At 40.5% G+C, this 21,541-nt stretch overlaps 1 protein-coding gene across 2 annotated transcripts; it reads right to left on the bottom strand.

Annotated features, from left to right (window-relative positions):
* Nucleotides 1-878: 878 nt before the first annotated feature.
* LOC103137514 (rho guanine nucleotide exchange factor 15) lies at nt 879-21,292 on the bottom strand. 2 transcript variants are annotated; one of them, XM_007551271.2, is made up of 16 exons: nt 20,960-21,292; nt 15,483-15,938; nt 9,721-10,845; nt 9,594-9,636; nt 9,292-9,338; nt 8,497-8,771; nt 7,452-7,612; nt 7,192-7,344; nt 6,938-7,067; nt 5,547-5,621; nt 5,266-5,358; nt 5,033-5,187; nt 3,283-3,447; nt 2,058-2,140; nt 1,856-1,960; nt 879-1,549 (listed from the first exon to the last, which is right to left on the bottom strand). In XM_007551271.2, exons 2-16 carry the CDS (start codon nt 15,865-15,867, stop codon nt 1,389-1,391), a joined length of 3,156 nt encoding a protein of 1,051 aa, XP_007551333.2. In that variant the 5' UTR covers nt 15,868-15,938; nt 20,960-21,292; the 3' UTR covers nt 879-1,388. The 2 variants fall into 2 exon arrangements, with proteins under 2 accessions (XP_007551333.2, XP_016526522.1); XM_016671036.1 differs by having other exon boundaries at nt 9,594-9,633; nt 20,960-21,291.
* Nucleotides 21,293-21,541: the final 249 nt, after the last annotated feature.

The following is a 21,541-nucleotide window of genomic DNA, read 5'->3' as shown; positions in this document are numbered from 1 at the left end:
CGGACCTCACCCCAACAACCTGGGCAGCCCAAGCTGGAGGCTCCAGACCATCCACCCTCCTCAGGTGCAGCCAAGGTTTGTGGTCATCCAGCTCACTCAGCAGGAGGATCAGGTGATTACCAGCCTGTTGAAACTCCACCACCAGGAGGCGCCCCAGAGCAAGGAGAGAATCGCCACCGCACTGGCTGACTTACCAGGAGCTTTAAAGTCAAATCCCAGAAATTTTAGCACAGGTTCACTGGAGGGGGCAGACAAGGTTTTCTGCATTGATGAGTTAGAGGAGCGACGGAAATGGTCAGACGCAGAGTATGAAGCTGCTAACACTCTATTGAGCAGCTTTCAGCAAGTGGAGGATTTAACAGGAAACACAGCGACGCCTCCTGATCATCTGCAGTCCCAAACCTCTCAGACAGAACTAGAGTGCCAGACTTTCCCACCGTCAGTAACTTGTTACAGTTCACAAAAAAGAAGCTGCGTCAAGGAGAACGGCGACGTCGGGTCTCAGGAGGACATGACCGCATGTCCAACAGGTTTTGAGAGCAAACTGGGACAAGAGAAGGTGGAGGGCAGGTCAGAGGAGCGGATGCTGACAGATCTGGAAGGGGACGCCGTGCAGGTTCTGCTCAGCCTCAGGGAGGTAACAACTTTCGATGCCATGCAGTGATCGCGTCGAACCAAAGGATCGTTTTTGGAATGAGTCTTTGATTTGGTTACGGAGGCCACAAACTGGGCAATTTATCCTCTGAAAAAACCCCAAGACTTCAATTTGTCATTCCTTTTTTTTACCTAGTTGTAAAATATCTTAAATATATGTTCACGTTTGTACTGTGCCATTAATGTTGTGTTCAATAAAAATGTTTCCTTTACAAACACGAGACTAAGATTGTTTTTTGTTTTTTTATTAAAAGTACAACTGCTAGTTTAATCAAAACACCCTTTTACAATTTACATTTTTTAACATATTTACATTTTTTTTCTTTTTTTTTTCCCCTTACAGAACTGTAGGAGGCGTTGTAGTATTCCAGCACTATCGGTTTTAAATATCCAGAGGTGATCGGCAGATCTTCACTCTAGATTCTTGAAAACTTTGCCATCTCGGTGACAGTCGGCAGAATGTTTGACGTGGCAGGAACCGGAGAATGTGCATGACTCAACGTTGACTAGTATCTCAAGAAATCTGGAGAATGATTGGCATGTACAGTTTCCCAGTCATTGTTAAAAGTGCATGCTGCGTTTTTAGCATTGGCAATAACAGATCTAATTTTAGTTCCTTGTTACTTCGGTGGGATAAGCTGGGGGATTATTTACAAGGTGTTTGCTGATAATCGGCATTCACTGGGATCTTCTGTCTTATTGTCCTTTAAAGCGTATGTCCGGTGTAGACGTACTCAGCGGGCTTTGCCACATTTCACCATCATCGTAGCCTGAGAGACCCTGTAGCGCTCCTTGACGTTTCTTCTCCTGACGTGCTCGTTGGTGATCTCGATGACGTTCGTGTCGGGGAACCAGCCTTTCTGACCGTCGGACAAACGGACTCCTTCGTACCAGCCTGGGGTTGAAACAAAAAAAAACAGGGGGAGGGGAAGAATGTGGAAGACAAATGAGGGAAGATTGAAGGTTTTTCTCTTCATGCAAGAAAGTCAAAAAGATTAAACTACTAAAGGAAGGTTTGAGGATTAAGGGGGTGTATACATAAAGTCAAGGAATGGAACAGATAAGTGAAACAAAAGCAAATCTGTTCACTTGATACAATCATTCAACCTATATTTGAATCCCATATTTGCAACAAAAACAAAAAAAAAATCAAAAAAGATGTTTTGAAAATTTCTACAATGCATTGTTTGCCGGTTTTTACCCTCGTTGGTTTTGCGGATGACATTGACGATCTCGGTGGGTTCCAGGTTGAGTTCGTCTGCTTGCTGGGCGATGTACTGCTCCACACACTGCACCTGAGGACAATCTGACACACACACACACACACACACACACACACACACGACCATAAAGCATGGAACAAGACCAAACACACAGGGTCTGTTTGTCGATGCTGTTCTCACCCCAGTCCTCATAAATCACTTCTTCGTCGACGTCTTCTTTGGTGGTGCTGGGGAAAGCCGCCAACCATCTCTGCATGTCCGACCTGTTGACACAAACGAGCTTTGACTGGACTGAAGCAGAACCTCGTTTTCTCCACCTCCTAATGAAAAGATGAGAGCTTCTGATGTGCTAACATGCAGCGTGTCGGGGTTTACTGACGTTCCTCTTTGGGGGGGCGCTGAATGACTGATAATTGGATTTTCTGTTTTTACGGGGTTAGGTCAGGATTACCAAATTTTTCAAATATCTTTCTTCAAATTCATTACTTTACATTTACTTGGTATTTGATTAAGTTGTCTTTTACACTGTGTGACTCGTGTTTGTTTGCATTTCCTTCCAGAAGCTTCTCAATAGTTTGCTGAAGTTCTGACCCGTTCCTCCCATCAAGACTGGTGGAACTGAGTCAGGTTTGTAGGTCATCTTAGTTTTATATTTTCTGTCTTCCACTAAACATTTACTTTATTGCCCTAAAGCAACTTTATGGTATCCTTGGGTTCACCGTCCATTTCAGCCTAAGATTAAAACTTCCTGGTCGATATCTTGATGTTGCTCCAATATTTTCACACGACACTCTTTCCTCATGATGCCATCTGGTTCTTCTTCTTCTCTTCTTGGCTGATTTCAAGTTAGATTTTGATCAGGTAGAAGTTTTATTTTCTCTCCCTGAGACCAACTCACAATTTCCTTGGCTTGTGTGTTTGGGATCATTGTTTTGCTGAGAATCCCTCCCTTCATTTCACCTTCAGGTTCGAAACAACAATGTCTGCGTACATTTCTCAATTAGTTTTTTCCCCCAAAGTATATGAAGTCTGGTGGATCCAAATGGTCTTTATTGCCTCTTAAAGCTCTGAATCCAGCTGTAGTCAATCCTGTGTGAAAGTTTTCCTTCCACTCAACTTCCCCAGATATGCTTTGATAGCAGAAAACTTCTTTAGCAATGACCTTCTGTGGCTTTACCTTCCATGGATAAGCCATAATATAACATGTTTTAAAAAATATATCATTTTTATTCATTTTTTCTGAGAATTATGATTTTTAATTATCTGTATGAGCTAATATGAGCAATAAACCTAAGAGAAACACTTGCGATACATGGTTTTACGTGATAAACCTGAATAATATACGAGTTTCAGTTTTTAAATCTCATTACTAAATTAAAGCTTATTGAGATTCGCTTTTACTCACTTGGTCGGGGCTTTGAGGAGCCGCTCCATTGTGCGTCCCTGGTGGTTTTCCAGCATCATGAGGTTGAAGCAGTTCTCGTAGGTCGCGCCACCAAAACATTCATCCAAAGGCTGAGCCTGCACCAGAGATCGATGAGTGTGGTCCATCACCACATAACGGTCTGAGCTGTTCACAACGAACCAGAACCAGAGAGCAGAGCTCGGTCAACGGCAAACAAACAGCTGGAGGGAGGTTTAACTGGTTACACAAAAATGTATCCAGGGGGCATTCCAAAAAAAAAAAAACACAATAAGCAAAACAAACAGATGTGTCACATGCATGAACTGTACGGGTGTCTCTTCTCTTAAATGTCTTTGACAACGTTTCCCGTTACATTTGAGGAAGTATCGAGTCAATTCATGAGTGGTGACAGAAAATCGAAGGCATGCGGTGGTTTTATTCTTCACAGGTGAAATGTCATGACGGCAACATGACTAGGGGAAAAACAACGGGAGAAATCTCCCAACCGAGCATACTGGAGCGGAGCCAAAGAAAAAAACTTTAGTTCAGACTATTTTCAACCTTCTGTTAGACCAGCAGTACAGCAACAAAGGTGGCAAAACATTCCTCAAGTGATAAGTGTAAGTGATAAGCTTGTTTTCACTCGGATGGTTCCACATGCTGTATAAAAAGGCAAAGCAATTATAAAAATGTTTGAAATCAAATCTTCCATTGTTAATATTTTACTACATGACAAAATAATTTAAGAAAACACATCAAATTCAGAAATTTAAAGACATTTTGGACAGGATTTATTTAGAACTGCGTGACCTGAATCAAATGTCATGGATTTCCTTGAACAAGTTTTCACAATTACTACTGCTGGAGTTCTGGTCATTTCCTCCTGACAGAACTGTTGCAACGAGTTTATATTGATGCATGCCCAGCTCTTCTCAACAGGACAGAGATCAGGCTTTGTGGTGGCCTCGTCAAAACACTCCGTTATCTGTAAGCCACTTTGTAACTGAATTGCTGGTGTGCTTCGAGTCATGTGAAATATTTAGTATTTCCACTGAAGTTCTTCCTTTATGATGCCATTGATTTGTTAAATGTGTCATTCCCTATTAAAGGAAAACAAATGCAACATAATTGTACTTTCCATTTAGGGTGGTGGGTGACGCTTTATTTGACGGGGTGTGCATAAGGCAGACAGGTTATGTTTATGACAGTTTCATGTCATGCAGACGAGAGTCTTTATGAATGTTTATAACTGTCATGACGCGTCAATCGGCAAATAATGACACTTTTAAAGCAAAGATGCTTTAAAAGTTGCATTAAAAGTCCATTAAAAGTGCCAACTTTGTATGATTTTGTAAATAACGACAATTTAATGCAAAGTTGGCACTTTTAATGGACTTTTAATGGAACTTTTAAAGCAACTTTGCATTAAAAGTGTCATTATTTACCGAATGACACTTCATGACAACAGTTATAAATATTCATAAATACTCCTTCATGTTCATGACAGGTGTTATGTCACGTTATGACAGTGTCATGTCAGTCTTATGTACAGCCCGTCAAAGTGTTACCGGATCAGGTTCTCAAGCTTGCTAGCTTGCGCTTTTTCCTCCAAATGTAAACATGGTTAGATAGAGAGAAAAAAATGAGGTGCGTCTTTTTATAGTGAATGTAGGCTTTTGGTTTCAGTGGTAAATAGTATTTTTTTTAATGCATCATAGATAATGTTTCTTCAACAGCTTTTCTACGTTACCCTTTCTTGATGGTAATTAGTAGGTGGTCGTTAAAAAGGAAGAGGTAAACCGGAGAGAACTTGGCCCTCATGTTCACAAAGGTTTTTGATTTCGACATTTCTTGCAGCTCTCCCTTCTTCTCCAGAAATCGAGTCTCAGAGATGATCGGGATGGCCTGGCGAGGACAGAATGCAGTTTAAACTCTTCATAACTAATAGACGGACATATCAAAGGCGTCCCGGTCTGGGCTTACCCTGAACTTGTCAAACTCGAGCATCTTTGAGATTTCAATCAGCTCTTCCATCTGCCTCATCTTTCCTACGTCTCTGTTGCAACAATCAATAATCTGTGTGCGATCAAGAGGGAAATAAAGAGTCGAAATGCTTATTTTGCTTTTTAAAACAACTCCCTCTGCCACTTTAAATCATTCCTCACTCGGCAGGAAATCCGTACCCAACACAATATAAGATCTCCAGTTATGTAAAGCAGCGGCCATGTATGTGGAGGGGAAAGTGAAGAGTGAGGGCTGTTTACCTTAGAGACGGAGGTCAGAGCCTTAGAGGCCGTCTGCTCCTCTGGCGTTCCCTCTTTTGTTCTCTTCAAGATGTTCTGAAACGACAAACAAGCTTTTATCTAAGCAGCTCGTTCTTTTCCGTGCGGATCCTAAACAGGTTGCAGGGTGGAGGTGAGGCGACTCCACGGCGCGCGTCAGGAAGCAGAAAGGATTACTCTGGAGTGATGGCATTCCTTACAGTCACACAGCAAGATGAACTCAGACTACCGGCGGTTAAAGGAAATAAACAGAAACCGAAAAGGATCACTCTGCTCTGAATGTGCTGACAGAAAATATTTAAAGCTTTTGAGAACTAATTGTTTGAATTCTTCAGTTCACCGCCTAAACCAGAGGCCTGTATAGATATATATGTCTAAGCAAGCCTGTTTAGAAAATGTATCAGCTATACAGGTCATCATAATTATCACACTTAAAACATTTGGTACACATATGAGCAAAATATGTGGTTTTTACACAATTACTTGCAAATGTTTTAAACCACCCATCATTTTTTTTTTTTACACTTTGAACCCAACGAACAAGCCTTCCTGCTGACGTCTAAATAGTCTCGATTATTTTCAGGTGTTTTTTTTTTTGTGACTTTTAAGGCTACTTCACTCTCTGGGAACAGGAAAAAACGCCAGAGCTGGTAAACCAGCTACATCAGATAAATGGTAAGTCATGTCTTCGAAAACTAAGGCAACAACGTGCAGCAAATACCTGACACAGAACCTGAAGTCCTACATAACTTCATCACATACTGTAAACTCACTGGTCACATTATCATCTGCGGTATGCTAAGCTTTCAGCTAACAGCCCTGAGTTATCTTTGATATTTCTATAGATTTATCTAGATAATATGAGTTTGTGAAGAGGTCTACTCTCCCACGTTCTTCTGTTATATTCTTCAATATTCGACTACTACATATTTACTTTAATAGTGTTCTCTTGATCGACTTTTATAAGTGCATTTATTTTCCCTTAGAATAAAGGTTTACAACACCAACAACAGGGTGCCAGAGCCTGTTGTTGGTGTGTTATTAAATAAGTGAATGCCTCTCTAGTTACTGTGATAAATGCAACATTATCAGAAACCCGTGATTTCCAGGTTTCTATCATGTGCTCCAGACTCAGCCGATGACTCTGGTAGGTTGCCATTTTTAATTTAAATCTGAAACAAAGTTAAAAAGCACACAGATTTTTTTTCTTTTAGCGACAGCTACAAATGTAGCTCTTTGTGTTCTAGACAATCTTTTAGATTGTGATCATTTTATGGCGCATATATTGCTTAAAGTTCAAAGTGTGAGCAAAACTCAGCCTTCCACCATTTTTTTCTGTCTTTAAAATCCAAACCCGGCATGACGCTGCCCACCTCAATGAGCATCTTTATGCGCGTTATCCGCTGGAAAGGCAGCAGCAGGAAGGAGATGAAGGGCAGCCGCTGACACTGAGGCAGCTCCTGAAGGCGGTTGATGACTGCGGCGAACTGTTCATTACTCTTCCTGTAGGTATGCAGAAAATCAGATTACATGGCATCAGCCTTAGTATTCCTGCAAGTCACCCTGATTTACTGGCAGTCCAAAACAGCTGCTGAACGTTTCTGGTAATGTGAAAGTTGTTTCTTACATGAGTCGACTGTAGGTCTTTTCCTGGTAGGTCTGGTTGCGGACATAGTCGATGTAGGTGGAGAAGTTGTGCTGGGCGTGGTAGTGGAGGATGTCGCATATGTCTGGGAAAACGATCTCCTTGAATATGTGCTCTTCCAGGTCTTTCAGGAACCTGCAGCAAATGGTTTCATGAAACGCCTCCGGATAAGAGAAGAGCTCCAGCTGCCTCAGGAGTCGCTTTCTTTCTTTTCTGTGTCTCTCGTGGTGTTGACCTCTCACCTCTCGCTGACCTCGCGGACCTTCAGGATGTTGGAGAACAGGGTTTTCCTGTCACTGATAATGATCGTGTCTGTCAGCTCCCGGTTTTCCATGAAGTGCTCAGTCAGAACGTAGAGGGACCGCAGGTAGGAAGACTCGGAGGTCAGGACCTCAAACATGCTCTGCCAAGAAGAGTCAAAGTCAAACACTGAAACTTGGAACAGGGTTACATTACTTCTTCAGTCCTGTTTATGTTTCCAAGAACTGCCAAACATCCTGTGCTTAACTGATCCTTCAACAGAAATGTCACCAATAAGTGAGCAAATATTTGAATATATTATAATATCATATCAACAACTTATTTCAAAAAGTAAAGTGTTTTAAAAAAGTGTTTTATAAAAGTTTTCTGCGTGATTCACTGACTTCTCTAACCCCACTAAGACCATTAGAAACTGTACAAAAATGTAAAATCGCAAATAAATTGCATAAATTTATCTGTTGACAAATTGGGTGTCAACAGAGGAGCGCTAATGGCTAAGATGTACATCATCCAGCCAACCGGTGATAAATTAGAAATTACCCACAATAGACGCAAAAAAAAAGCTAGCTGGCTTTACCTGGCTAGTTAGCAAGGGTATATTAGCAGCTAAGGACCGTTAGCCGTAACCACCTCAAGTCACAGACGATGTCTCTGTGCCAAGCAAATTTTTGCCTCACAGCAAAGCTCCATGAGGAAAAAAAAAAAAAGAAAACTACATAGAAAATTTAAGACCTGTGAGTAACAAATTTAAGACATTTTAAGGTTTTAATTTTAGATAAATTAATTTAAGATGTTGTAAGACCTATTAAGGATGCAGATACCTGTTATATGGATTCATTACACATAAAGTGTCATGTGTTACATCATGGTATAAACAGTCATGGGAAATACTGCTCATTTGACAGTCGCCGACACTCAAAGCACAGACAGTGCTAAAACATGAAAAGTGTGAGGACACGAGCATCACTTTTTTTTATGACTTGCAGGTAATACTTTGTCTGCTTTCAGCGTGTTTGTCCTCCTCACCTCCTGGTACTTGATCTGGTCAACAGTGAGCTGGTCCAGCAGTCCACTGTCCCGTACGGTCGGCTGTTGCTGCCACAAGGTGGTTTGACTCACTGCGGGCACAGGGCTCCCTCTGGCTACAAAGTTCTCATTTGACTTTCCAGATGTTTTTTCTCTGAAGCGCGCCGCAAATTCCATAGCGTAGTCCATGCTGGTTTTGCTGATGTTTCGGATTACGGTCTGTCGATGAATCTCCTTTTGGATTGCGAAGTCGCTGTACGTTTGGTACAGAGGCCCTGAGGTGAGACAAATCCACGTTTTAGAAAGATTTTAGTTTGTCCCCAGCATGCATTGTTGCAAAGACAAGATTAAGAAAAAAACAATTAAAAAGCAACAATTACTTTATTTATATTCAAACACAACACAAGTGATAGCGAGGTGTATTTTTTTCTACACGCAGCTTGCAAAATGTAAACGAAAATAAAACAGTCAGATTGGAAGGAGAGCATCTGTGAACACCAATTCTTTAAGTCTCGCTATAGATTTCATATTGGAGTTAGGTCTGGACTTTGACTAGGCCTTACTACCGCATGAAAATGCTTTGATCTAAACTACTGTAAACCATAAAATCCAAATAAAATGAACCATTGAATAGGATGTGACTCATTGTGCCAGGCTGTTGTTTATTTGCACACAGATACAACCAGAAGCAGTTGCTTTGCAGACTTGCTTTTGACCAGACGTGCTTTCAGCTCCACTTGCAACTTGGATCACTTGTGTTAATAGTGATACTTTACCGATGTATCTGAGCCTTACCATCTGTCAGGCACAACTTGAATGACGAATTCCTTCTGACTGGAGACCTGAAACAGGAAACACAAAGTGAGACGTGAACAGTTATCACAGCTACTTTTCCTTCTGTGGGGAACAGTTGGATTCGTGACATTGTGTGTTGTCATCACTTGTTGTTGCTTAGAAAAATGACGATGTAGGTCAGAAATGATTTGTTGCCAATTGCAGTCTGTTCACATGGACTAGTTATAGAGAGGCTACTATGGAAAATTGACTTTTGAGTTTTATATCATGTTATAATGTTATTCCTGATATTAACAACTTACCGGTCTGTGTCTTCTTTCTCTCCATCTCTTTTATTTTCTTCTTCTATTGTAACAAAAAAACAAGCATTGGTTCAGATAATGAGCAATTCAGCACAGGAGGAGATTCTGATCTCGCTTAAGTACAAACCTGACAAGTTGACGGACTGCATCGAGACGCTGCTGGCCCTCCTGGAGTGGGTCTTCGGTGGAGCCGGTGGGGGTCTGCAAGGAAGCAGAGGGCTGCTTGGAGGAGACGTTTTGGGGGGTTGTGGTCTGACCCGACTGATTGAGAGGTTACTGCTATAGACTGGAGAGCCGTTCACAGGAACCCTCGGTAGTATGGGAGGTGGTTCTGTTGGGTTCTCAAGCTCAGGTGTAGCGTCCGAGGGGCCGTGGGCAGGTTTCTCCCGTCGAGCTGGGTAGTGGACTCTTATTTGAGGAACTTCGTGCAAGTCATTCCTAGAAGATGAGAGTTTTCTAGCGCCCTCATCAGCGTCAGGTAGCTGGAGCTCGTAGATGCTACCCTCCTCGTCATCTTCTGGGGGTTGGCTTGGGACCGGTGAAGGCTGAGGATTTTTTTGAGGTGAAGGCTGACAGCGAGCAACGGCAGCCAGAGGACTGTGGTCTGAAAGTTTTTTCAGACCCCCAGCCAGCGCAATTTCCAGAGACTGATGGAACTGTGACTTAGGTGTTTTCACATCTCTTGGCCCATTCTTCCCCTTCCCTTCATTTTCTCCCTCTTTAATCTTCTCACCAACCTTTCCACCATGTGCTCCATCAGCTTCCACAGGATGCAGCACATCCTGTGGAAGCTGATGTTCTCCATCTGCTGCATTCACTTCCACCTCCTTCGGCTGTTCAGCTTCTGTCTCTTCTCCCTGATCATCCCTCTTTTTCTCTGAGTCATTTTTTTCCACCTTATCCTCTGCTGCCTTCAGCTCCCCCTCCTTCTTCTGTGCTGGTAATTCAGACTCATATTCTTCTTCCTGTCCTCCAACTTCCTGCTCTTCTCTTTGCACCGCCTCTATTTGATTTGCTTTCTGTACCGTCACATCTTTCTCTTCTCTCCGCTCTTCCCCGTTGGTCTGACCCTCTCCGCCTGGAGAGTCTTCATCTACAGGCACCCATATGAGCATCATGCCGGGTCTCTTTAGGTGACATATGCAGGTGCAGGTTTTGTTGCAGCAGCGACTGAGAGCAGTGTATAGCAGGTCCTCTGCGTTTGCTTCAGGCGCTCCTGTCCCCTGATCCTCCACCTCCTTCCCATCAGGTGCTGGAGACACACAAGAGGTACAACTTCATTTTTGACTGGTTTCATGCCATCTTAACCCCCTCCATCTTTGACATTTTTAATTAGCTTCATGCATTTCATCACTACAGTTTCTTGGAAAAGTATTCATACCTTTTAAACCTGTTTTATATCTTCTAACCACAAGCTTCAACGTATTTTATCAGAATTCATTCAAAGAGACCAAGACAAAGTAATGCATAATTGACAAGTGGAAAGATTTGCATTCAGCTCTCTAGCAGGAAAAGCTTTTAGTGTACTTACAGCTGCAAGTGTTTCGGGAGACGGCATCTAGACACTGAACTCTTTTCACTACTCTTTACAAAACAGTTCAAGCTCAGATTGGATGAAGAGCGTCTGTGAAAATCTATTTTTAAAGTCTCGCCACAGATTCTAAATGGGATTTAGCTCTAGAAAAGCATCTCCAAAGCATGATGCTGCTACCACCGTGTTTTATTGTAGCGATAGTGTGTTCAGAGAGCTAGTGATGTACAGAGTCAGTTTTCTGCCACACATAACATGTTTCATATAGGAAAAGGAGCAGGTTTGTGGAGGGCACCACTAACCTTTTGGCTGCTTCTCTGGCCAATGCCCTCAGCAGGGCATCGGTCAGGTTTTCTACCCAGTTTAGGTAGAAAACCATGTCCTTGTAGGTTTAGTGCACACTTTTTCCATTTTAACGTGATTTGCTCAACAGTACTCTGAGTTGTTAGACGCTTGGGATGTGGTTAAAGTATATATTTTCCAGGCACACAGTGCCACTTTATAGACAGTTTTAGGTGTTATAAAAATGTAGCATAAACCAAACATTGATTTTAAAGGAATTTGATTTCGCAATTTGGCTCCTTGAATTGGGTCACTGTCTCTTTAAGAAGCTCTTGCTCTTTCTGACACTTCAGCACGCCATCTCAGCAGCGCTCCTCCATGAAGCCGTTTACAAGCCGGTCTTAGGCGCGTTGGAGAGAAAAGCTTAGCATACTCGAAGCTGTGTGAGGCGTTTTGAAAATAGGTGGCGCTTTGTGGGAGCAACTATTTAGGCTCCCATGAATGGTTGCCACGGGAGATTAAAACATTCATCCAACATGCATGGAAGAATCAAGGCAAGGAATAACATTATAACATGATATAAAGCTAAAAAAGGACAATTTACATAACTTCCACATTTTTAACAAAAATCCAACACTGCTATAAACTTCTCTAGAGTTTTATTTCTGCCCTGCTTGGTGAGTGTATTGGTCTTCAAGACGCTTCGTGATAAACTGATGTCCTCTAACAAACTTCTGAGGCCTTCACAGAGCACCTGGATTTATACTGAGAATAAAAAGGTGACTTTTTGTTAGACTGGATTTTATTCAGGAGTTCCAGAGTAGAAATCAGAAATCAGCAGCACACCTTTAAGTTTTTAATTGAAAAATAAGCTGTGCATCATTCTCCTTCCACTTCACTATTCTGCACAGATTTGTGTTGATCTACCACTCAATCTATGCATTGAGGTCTGTGGTTGTATTGTGTTATGTAATGCTGAAGGCCATGAATGCATTTGCAAGTATGTGCAAATAAAGTGGTGTTGTACGTGAATTCTCATTAACTGGAATAGTTGGAGGATTCCTGGAAAAATCTCTAATGCAGGTCGGAAAGTCAACATGAAAACAACAATAAGAGGAAGAAAAAAAATTATAAAAAGCTGATTGCGTTTCCTCCCCTGGCTATTTCCTACAGTTCCTGCACCGAAACAATTAAATATTTTTAGGTCAGCGGAGCCAGGGGCTTCCTCCTCCCAGTGGGACATGTGTGCCACTCCGCCTCTGGAAGCCATCCTGAAGGCACGTGGCACATGTCCAAAACCTTTAAACTGGTTCATTTAAAAGGATAAGAAGAGCAGCAGCTCCTCCACTAGACTCCTCCCAAACAGCTGAGCTCTTCCACGTACAACTCACACATAAAACCGAAGGCGAGGGCTGGAATGTGGATCAGCGGCTTTACCTTTATGTTTTAGCTGTGTAGCTTCTTCTCTACTGAACAGAGCCAGTTGGTTGGCCACCTTTTTTGCAAAGACAGGTCATGCTAGATAGAAAATCTCATCCGTTAGTGCAGTAATACTTTGAACGTAAAATAATGTAGTTTAAATCTACATGCAGAGCGACAGAAAAGATCCAAAAAGAAGAAAAGATATCCATGAGCTGCAGTTCTAGTACTCAATAGGAGGATATATTTACAAACGCAGTCACTAAACTGATATTTTGATTTTTTTTTTAACAAGGACTTTCCCAGAGAACCACAGGAAAATATGTCCTTTGACATACTGGACATGGCCAGTATGTCCTTAGCATTTGACATACTGGACATTTCCCGTCCAGTACTTTCAGCTCATCTGAACTTTTTGGCTTTAAAATTTAGAAACAGCATCCAACAGAATGGAGAGGAATCATCCTTCAGCTACTCTTTTATCAATTCACCTAAAGAAATTGTAGCCCACAGGGTCATAGTGAGCAGGCTGGTAGTAATAAAGTGCCTGAAGATTCAGTTTAAATTAAAATTGGTTCTTGCAGTAAGAACTGTCTGTCCATGCATCCTCAATTTAAAAAAATACTTTATTTATCCCAAAGGGAAATTAAATGTTGTCGTAACTCGTATTATTCAAGGATCTTCAAAGCGTTCTTGTGGATCACGATGCCACAGGTAGGAAGGATCTCCAGTAGCAGCAAGTCTTGCAACGACTCCTAAAAGGCTTCTGACTGAAGTCATTGTTGCTATATGATGATCTAATCCCTGTGATGACTAACAGCTCAGTTCAGGGCAGCAGAAATTGAGCCGTTAGTATTTCACAGTAGCAAGTCCTGAATGACGCCATTGGTTGTTGGGAGCACTGCTAATCCAGGTCATTTCCTCTTGCCACTCCTATTTAAATTTCTCTCTGGCGGGATGGTTAAAGAAGCATTATAGAGTCAATGGTTTCAACTTCCTCTTCTGTTTCTACGTCCATCAAGTTTAATTTTCAGCACCTCTGGGATTTGGGGTCATAGGTTAGGTGTTATAAGTTTTTGAGATAATAATCAGCTACTCCCAGTTGTAAAAATGACAAAAACAAAACAAAAAAACAAGAATATATCAGAGCTAACTGAGCTACTCCAACATGCTGTCACCATTAGATCAATTTATTACACTTGGTAATTCATTAATTTACTCCATTGATCCCTCAAGTTTAGGAGACATTTTACTTGTGAGAATGAGCCAGAAGATTTCAGTGGCTTATGACAAAAATTATTCCTCCCACAATCGTCAGGCAATTGAGGGAAAATCAGTGATAATGAAGGCAATCATTAAAAAAAATAATAATTTGAAAGACCTTAAGAAAACTTAAAGAATTGTTGATTAGCACAATGTAAGAGAACATGAGAGTCGAGTCGACTTGAGACGTGTTCTCAGCTTGGCACATAACCTCAGGTTATCTTAATTTTTTATTTTTTTACAGTGTATAATAAGAGATCCTTTTGTTATATCAGGGCAAATGTGATCCATGAAACATCATGTGACCTTTTAATGAACCTCAGCGAAAATAAAACAATTATATAACAATTGTTTCACTTTACCAAGATGAGATCATTAAATATCCACTTCCTCCACTGGAATGCGCACACGAATTTCATTGAATGCCATGCGCCAAAAACCCGAGTCTTAAATATTTGTAGTTCTCAGGAGCGGAAGGAGACTCTGCTGCTCCTGTCTCATGTCAGTCAGTGGTGCTGGCACAGAACAGCTGAGCTGACTGACCTGTTTACAGCTGTCAGAGCAGAAAAGAGGAGGGTGCCAAACCTGTCTGTCAGCTCCCTGACTCTACTGTACATTAGACTGCTAACTGCTCCTCCATGCTTCCCGCTGCATGTGTATAAAAAACTACAATCGTGTCACCATGTCTTCAGCTAGTTTTTGTGCATTTTATTCTATATTTCAGCTTATTTAGCTTTTTTGTGTATTAAAAGTTGCACACAAAAAAGTGTTGCATACTGTCAGGCATATCTGAACAGAAAGAAGAGTCTTGAAAGAGTAAATTAAACTTTTTCTAGTCAAATTTATTTTGAGCATGGGTTTAAAACGAGCCTGAGTTCAGAGTTCAATGTGAAACCACTACCAGTTCAGGCTAAACTACAAGTTGTGTTTGAACCAGTTGGAAGATACAGGAACTGAGAATCACATGGGGACATCACATGAAGAAAATATGCAGATTTTGTGGTCTGATCCTTGCAGTAAAGACCAAATGTTTGATGATTAAAAAAGCAGGTTGATCCTTGATCCTACGTTGTTACTGATGGTTTTGGTTAGTGCAACACGTTGCAAGGAAGAAAAGTTTGTTGGTTAAGAAGATAGAGGAAGAGCCTAAACCAACGGAAATGTTTTTTTTTTGTTTTGTTTTTTAGAACAGGTGACCTGGGTGTCCTGGAACAAAACTAAAACTGGCATTGATATGCTTTAGCTCACTCACAACTTCATTTCAGTCTTCAGGTATTTCCAGAAAGAAAGGACCTCCCTACCTGGCCAACAGATTTCTAGCTTGCACTGAACAAAACAAGGGGCTAACATAAAATAACCCCATTTTGAATCACAGACTTGATCGGCTGCCGTACCTGATCGTCGTTTGTAAATGTTCATGCCTTCGCTCTCCTCTCCTATGCTCTCCGTTTGTCTCTGCGGGAAGCGGCTCCTCTTCTTGGGCAGCGGCGGCGGCGCCTCGGGTTGGGGGGCGTTGCTGTCAGGTTTGGGTCTCGTCTCAGGTGGTTTTTTCACCTGCGTACTTGGCGAAAGTTCTGCAGCACCATTCGTCAGCTGCTCTCCTGCTGCTTCGCTGGAGTCCTGCATGGAGAACCTTTTTGCTATTTTCTTGACCTTTCCCTGCGTCGAGCCTCCGCCCTCAGGTGAAGGTGAGGTCCTGTGTAGCAATCGAGGAGGGATTTCTGGTTTTGGTTTGACCTCTGGCTTGAGGGGCGACGCAGATCGTTCCTGGACAGACATCGCAGCTGACGGTTGCTTTCTGTTTCAGGAAAGAGTCAGAGGACTGGAAAGCGTGGGAATTTCATCATCACCTGATGAAAGAAAAAGACAAAATGGAACATTTAATGAGTGTCTTAAGCAACTTTTTACAACAGGGCAGTAAATGACTCATTACTCAGCGACATCAGCATGTCATCCTGGATTCAGACTTTGAACTCTGAGCTATAAATCTGGCTAAGGAAGAGCTCAGGATCTGCTCTGCATGACATCTAGTCCTTTCCACTGAGCACCCATGTTAAACCCATGATAAAGTCAAAGCAGGTCAACTGGGTATTGATTAGTCTGTTTGCATCGCTACATCTTGTGATGTTTTCATTGTCTCTGATTCAGATTCTTTTATATTCTTCTGAAACTTCTTTCAACGTTAATTATTTACAGATGAAAGCACTGCATTAATTATTCATTTACTACTTTATAGCCCTGTAGTTTCAGCAGCATCAGGGAAAAAAAATATTGATCAGCAATATTACACTGCAAAAAAAAAAAAAATCTTACCAAGTATTTTTGGTATAGTTTCTAGTGGAAATACCTCAAATACATTTGAAATAAAACAAAACTAATTTACAAGTAACTTTTCAGCACTAGAGGCTTGGTTTTAAGTGAATAATTTCTTAATATGGATGAAAAAGTGCCAACTATATCAATATCAGACTAGGATAACCAGAGTAAATACAACATGTTGTTTTAAATTTGAATAAAACTACAGTATTCAATCAGCTGGATGCAATGTGAACTTATAACTTCCTTCTGAAGTTTCATCACCTTTACAGATGCCATCAAGGATTTATGATAACTGGTGATGAGTCTTTTACGTCGCTGTGGAGAAATTTTAGCTTACTCTCCTTTACAGATTGCATGCAAATTAAAAAGAAAAAAACACTGAAACAACTTGAGAGTTTTCAAGCATCTTTCAGGTCCTACTAGCATCTCAGTTGCTATTGAGTCCAGGCTTTTACTAGGCCTCTCCGAAACCTTAGTTGTTTTTCAGCCATTCAGAGATGGACATGCTGGTACGCATGAGATAATCGTACTATCGTTCGACAGATTAAATGCTCTTTTTGAAAAAAACAACAACCTTCAAGCAGGTGTTAAAACGCTTTTCATTGAATCCATTGTTGGATGGATTCTAATCTTAAATGTTTTCATGATCTGTAATTAAGACATCATCAAAAATAACAAATAAATTAAAACATAATTCTCTGTAATCAAGTGAGACGGCCTTTTGTGTCCTTTTTGGTCAGCACTTGTGACTGGAAACTCTCCACTTAAATCACAGTTCATTTGTGATTTACCAAAAGAAATGTAGTTCCCCGCATCGAGGCAGGTTGGTTTGGATCGCTTTTCCCCCTTGCTATCGATATTATATTTTAGAAACGGCTTTTTGTATGTAATTAGGTTATCTTCATCAGGTTGTAAACTTAGTTTGATGATAGAAAACATTCATGTGCCCCAAAACAGAATAAACTAAACTTTTAAGAACATTTATATTCTTTTTTTATTTCTTATATTTGATAGAAACAAAATGTTTTTGTTATCACCGCGGCGCTAATCCCAGTGCTAATCGGACTAAGCAGTTTCCTGGCTCAGATCTTGCATGGGGACTTTCTGCATCACGTTTCCTTTTGGTACACAGAACATATGAATGCATGAACTGAATAAGGAAACAAATCTCAAATCTTCTCTGTCATATATAGGCAGAGTTATATATAGGTGCAAATTTTCAGAGCTTTTTCTAGCAATTCCCAGTGGCAATTATTGTTTTAACTAGCATTTGTGCGACTAAGAAGCCATTTAACTTCCTTGTTCTACGAAAAGGAATGTTAGGAACCAGACATTTTATCTACTGGTTCTGTGCCAAAATATGCCAGTAATCTTCAAATTACCCCTAACCCTCTTTTTAACCAACAACGTAGGTATGACGCTTACATAACCAGGGTCTCTTAGTATTTATTAGGTAAGATATTTATCTCTAAGCATCTATGTTTCCTTGAAGAAAGTTAACAATTTTATCTAGTGAAACTAAAGCTCAGTATCTTGACCTGTTCTCAAACTTTAAGTAGGTAAGATGCCCTGATTGGCTTGGAGCTGGAGCGTGGAAAGAAGGTGGCATATTTGCTCTGTTTCTGTTAGGCAGGACCGGCACTGCAGGATGTCAGAAAAATAAGATAAGTCAGAGAAGTTATTAATACACTAAATATACGTCAGCTTCTTTAGTCTCTCAACACACTGTACATAAACCAAAAGATAAGATTGCAACAAAATGTGCAAATTCAAATGAGGGAGTCTCCACTGATGGTCATAAGATCTTAGCTTTCTGCTGAGACTGAGGTGACCGACCTCTGAGGTCTGTCTGTAGCGCTTTGATTAACAGGATGCTCTACTGCCATTATAATGTCATATAGTTTTTAATGTAACACAAAGGTTTATATAGACAGAATAAAAAGGCACATAAACTTTTTTTTCTCACTCCCTCAAGTTAAATCAGACCAAATTTCTCGGTTTTTAGGTCAGTTGGAATTACCAAAATTTGTTGTGTTTTTTTTTTTTGCTAAATGCCACAATAATGAGATTTACTTATTCAAATTAAATTAAATTCCAAAATACTATATTGATCCCAAAGGGAAATTAAATGTTGTTGTAACTCTGGTGACGGCTGTGGGCAGGAAAGATCTCCAACGGCGCCTGTATCACAACAGATTTCAAGAAGCGTACGATGGTTTTTCTATGACAGGCTCATGAAGGGGAGGGTCAGGGTTGTTTATAATTTCCTTTATTTTATGTCACTTTACAATTATGTAGAGCTCTGTGTTGGTCCATCGCATAAAATCCCAAAGACGAATACTAAGATTTGCAGATTTTACATGACAAAATTTGACAAGTTCAATGGGTATGAATACTTTTGCACAAGGCTGTTATAAAAGGTCTTAAGGTAGAAATATGAGGAAGGGAAATTTGTTTGATCTGGGTCACCAAATGTCCACACTACAGATTTTCCTCACCATATTTATTTGATGTGAGGGAAGCAGCAGGTAAATCAAACACAAACAGGGGTTAGTCATCCTCTGAGTCATGCAGCATAAAGATGTTATCGAACTGCTTTGTAAGATAGCTCCAAACACACACACACACACACACACACACACACACACACACACACACACACACACACACCTACCACCTGGCTGCAGTAAATAATGACAAGGTACGTACATTTTAAGTGGAACTGCTTCACTGAAAATAGCGAATAATCCAAGAGGAACACAGATTAATTTATTCTCTTGATTCAGAACAATTATCATTTAAACAACTTGGGAGATGATTTTAACAACTGTTCAGTGAAGGGTGATGAGAAGAACAGTATGGTGCTATCTTCAGTGCTCTAGTGTAGTGGTGGATAAAGGTAAGAATAGGAGATTAAATAACATTTACCTGGATCTAAAGACCATTTTGAGTTAATCAATTAGAGCAATTTTAATTAATGTTGAGGAGTTTGACTGGAGACATTTTTAAAGGGACCCTATGTTTTAATATGATACTTTGAGCTTGTAAGGAGTACTGTGTATTTAATGGATGTTACTTTTTTTTTCTGTGTTTCAATTAAGTCTCCGGAATTTAACAAAACCCCTGCAGAGCTGTGTTTTTTAGTGAGTATTAACTGAAAGGTTCAGTAACTTTAGTTTTTACCTAAAAGTGATTAAAACTTTTAGTTTTAATCACTGCAGTCAATTATTTTATTGACTGCAATAAAATAACTGCAGTCAAAAAAAAAACCAAAAAAAAAAAAACCATTACACCATGTTCTTGATCGGCAAGCGTTTGTCAACCAGTTTGTAAGAAAAGTGCACCAGCTAGTCGGACCAGTTTGGAAGGGCCGACTAGCTGAAACAAGACAGAGTTTCATGTTTCATGTTCAATCACACTGAAAATGCACACACACTGAAGAGTTAATATTACAAGATGATTATTTTTCAATTCACAACAATAAGAAAATGTTTCAGAGTCAACGTGAGGTAAGGATGTACAACAGCAGCAGGGTTTTAGATTTGGCCCTCTGGTTATTTTCATTGTGCAGAGCGGCATATAGACGTTAAACTGAAGGGTGTGTTTAATCCAGGCAGTGGGAGACTGACACATTGCGATTGTGTTTTAACGGGATGAAGGACAAAACAAGTCCCCTTATTCTCTCTTTTAGACACACTCTACCCCTTTTGTCTCTCTTTGCTCCAATGACCCAGTTAGTTCAATAGCCCAATCCAGCAGTTTACAGTTTTGTCTACATACTCAGGGCAGGTCAGTGGACTTTACTGTAATACTATTTGTCTTACTAAACCCAATACGAGTGGTGTGACCCCCTAAAACCAGCCTAGTTTGAGAACAAGAGGGGCAGCTTTGAAACACAATTCCTTTTGTGTGTGATGGACACAGTTTCACCATCTGTCTGAAGTGTCTGAAATAAAGTGGCTGGAGGGGAGGGGGACCGCAATGCATGTGAAAAGTGGGTAAGCTCCACGCTGGCCAGGGAAAGCGGAAAAGCTGTTTCAGGAAGAAGGGCGGATACATGGGCAGATGGGATGAGAATCCAGGAAAAACATGGAAACACTCCTGCTGACATGTTGGTTGTAGCTACTGAGAGAAGAGTATTCCTGTATGTGTTATTAATTATACTGAGATGACATTCAGATTATATTTATTATATTAATAAGTTGCTAAATAAAAAGCTAAACCCTTACAGATAACTACATATTAATAGAAACTGGTCTAATATGCAGAAAAGCATAGGGATTATTGTGTAGTTATACGTTCATTATTGGGTTATATGTTTTAATGTTAAACAACAATAACAACACCATAAAATTTCTTTACAAACTGGGACAAATGTCACTTCTTTAAAATAAAACAAGATTATAATACCATGTAAAGTTATGACAAGTAGCTGTTTTTTGTAGAACAGGTGCTCCGCCAACCAATCCACACTAGCTAAACAACCAAAAATGTACTTACTCTCATTTAAACTAAAACATATAAGATAAAAAAATAAAAATAAAAAACTTACCAAAACAAGGTTTTGACTCTTCCGCTTTGGTTTTGCGGGTCTACAATGAGTCTAGCATCTTGAACTACTTCTCTTTGGAAAGTCAGAAAGCCGCTCGGTGTAAACTCCGCTCCCGTCACGAGGAAAACTTAAAAAAACGGTCGTTGAAAATGACAAAAAAATAATAAATAATATCCGGTGAGCTCAATTCAATTCATAAATGTCTGTCTGTCGGCCGTGCTGTGTGCGCTCCCATCACCCCCCTTGTTGTCTCGTCTTTGTTACAAGCGCCGTTTATGAGAGAATCGGACAGGAAGGAGGAGAGAGGAGCAGGAGAACTGCCCCCACCCGCTCTTCCCGAGGTTCGAACCGACAAGTCGTGCGCAGTGAAACTAACGGTTTCCGGTGGAGCGTTTCAAAATAAAGCAAAATTTGATGAGGAGACTCCGGAAATGGTTTCAAAATAAAACTTTTCGCGAATAAGAAAACCACACCAAACCGTAGTGTTAAGTTGCATAAAAACACAATTATATTTCTCCACTCAGTGTTTGGAGGTTAGATTATTAGCATATAAGAGGGCAGAGTAATGACAAAAAGTAGGTA

Source organism: Poecilia formosa, unplaced genomic scaffold, assembly GCF_000485575.1.
Source record: "Poecilia formosa unplaced genomic scaffold, Poecilia_formosa-5.1.2 Scaffold41, whole genome shotgun sequence".
In the NCBI taxonomy this organism is placed as follows: domain Eukaryota; kingdom Metazoa; phylum Chordata; class Actinopteri; order Cyprinodontiformes; family Poeciliidae; genus Poecilia; species Poecilia formosa.
This window is presented reverse-complemented; position numbering and strand designations above follow the sequence as displayed.

What these genes read in the sequence shown, in the direction of transcription:
- LOC103137514 (XM_007551271.2), bottom strand. Translation starts at nt 15,867, where the DNA reads ATGTCTGTCCAGGAACGATCTGCGTCGCCCCTCAAGCCAGAGGTCAAA. An exon ending in AAGACCTACAGTCGACTCAT is followed by an intron (nt 7,068 to 7,191) that starts GTAAGAAACAAC and finishes GCATACCTACAG; the next exon opens with GAAGAGTAATGAACAGTTCG. An exon ending in CTCCTCAAAGCCCCGACCAA is followed by an intron (nt 2,141 to 3,282) that starts GTGAGTAAAAGC and finishes TTGTGTCAACAG; the next exon opens with GTCGGACATGCAGAGATGGT.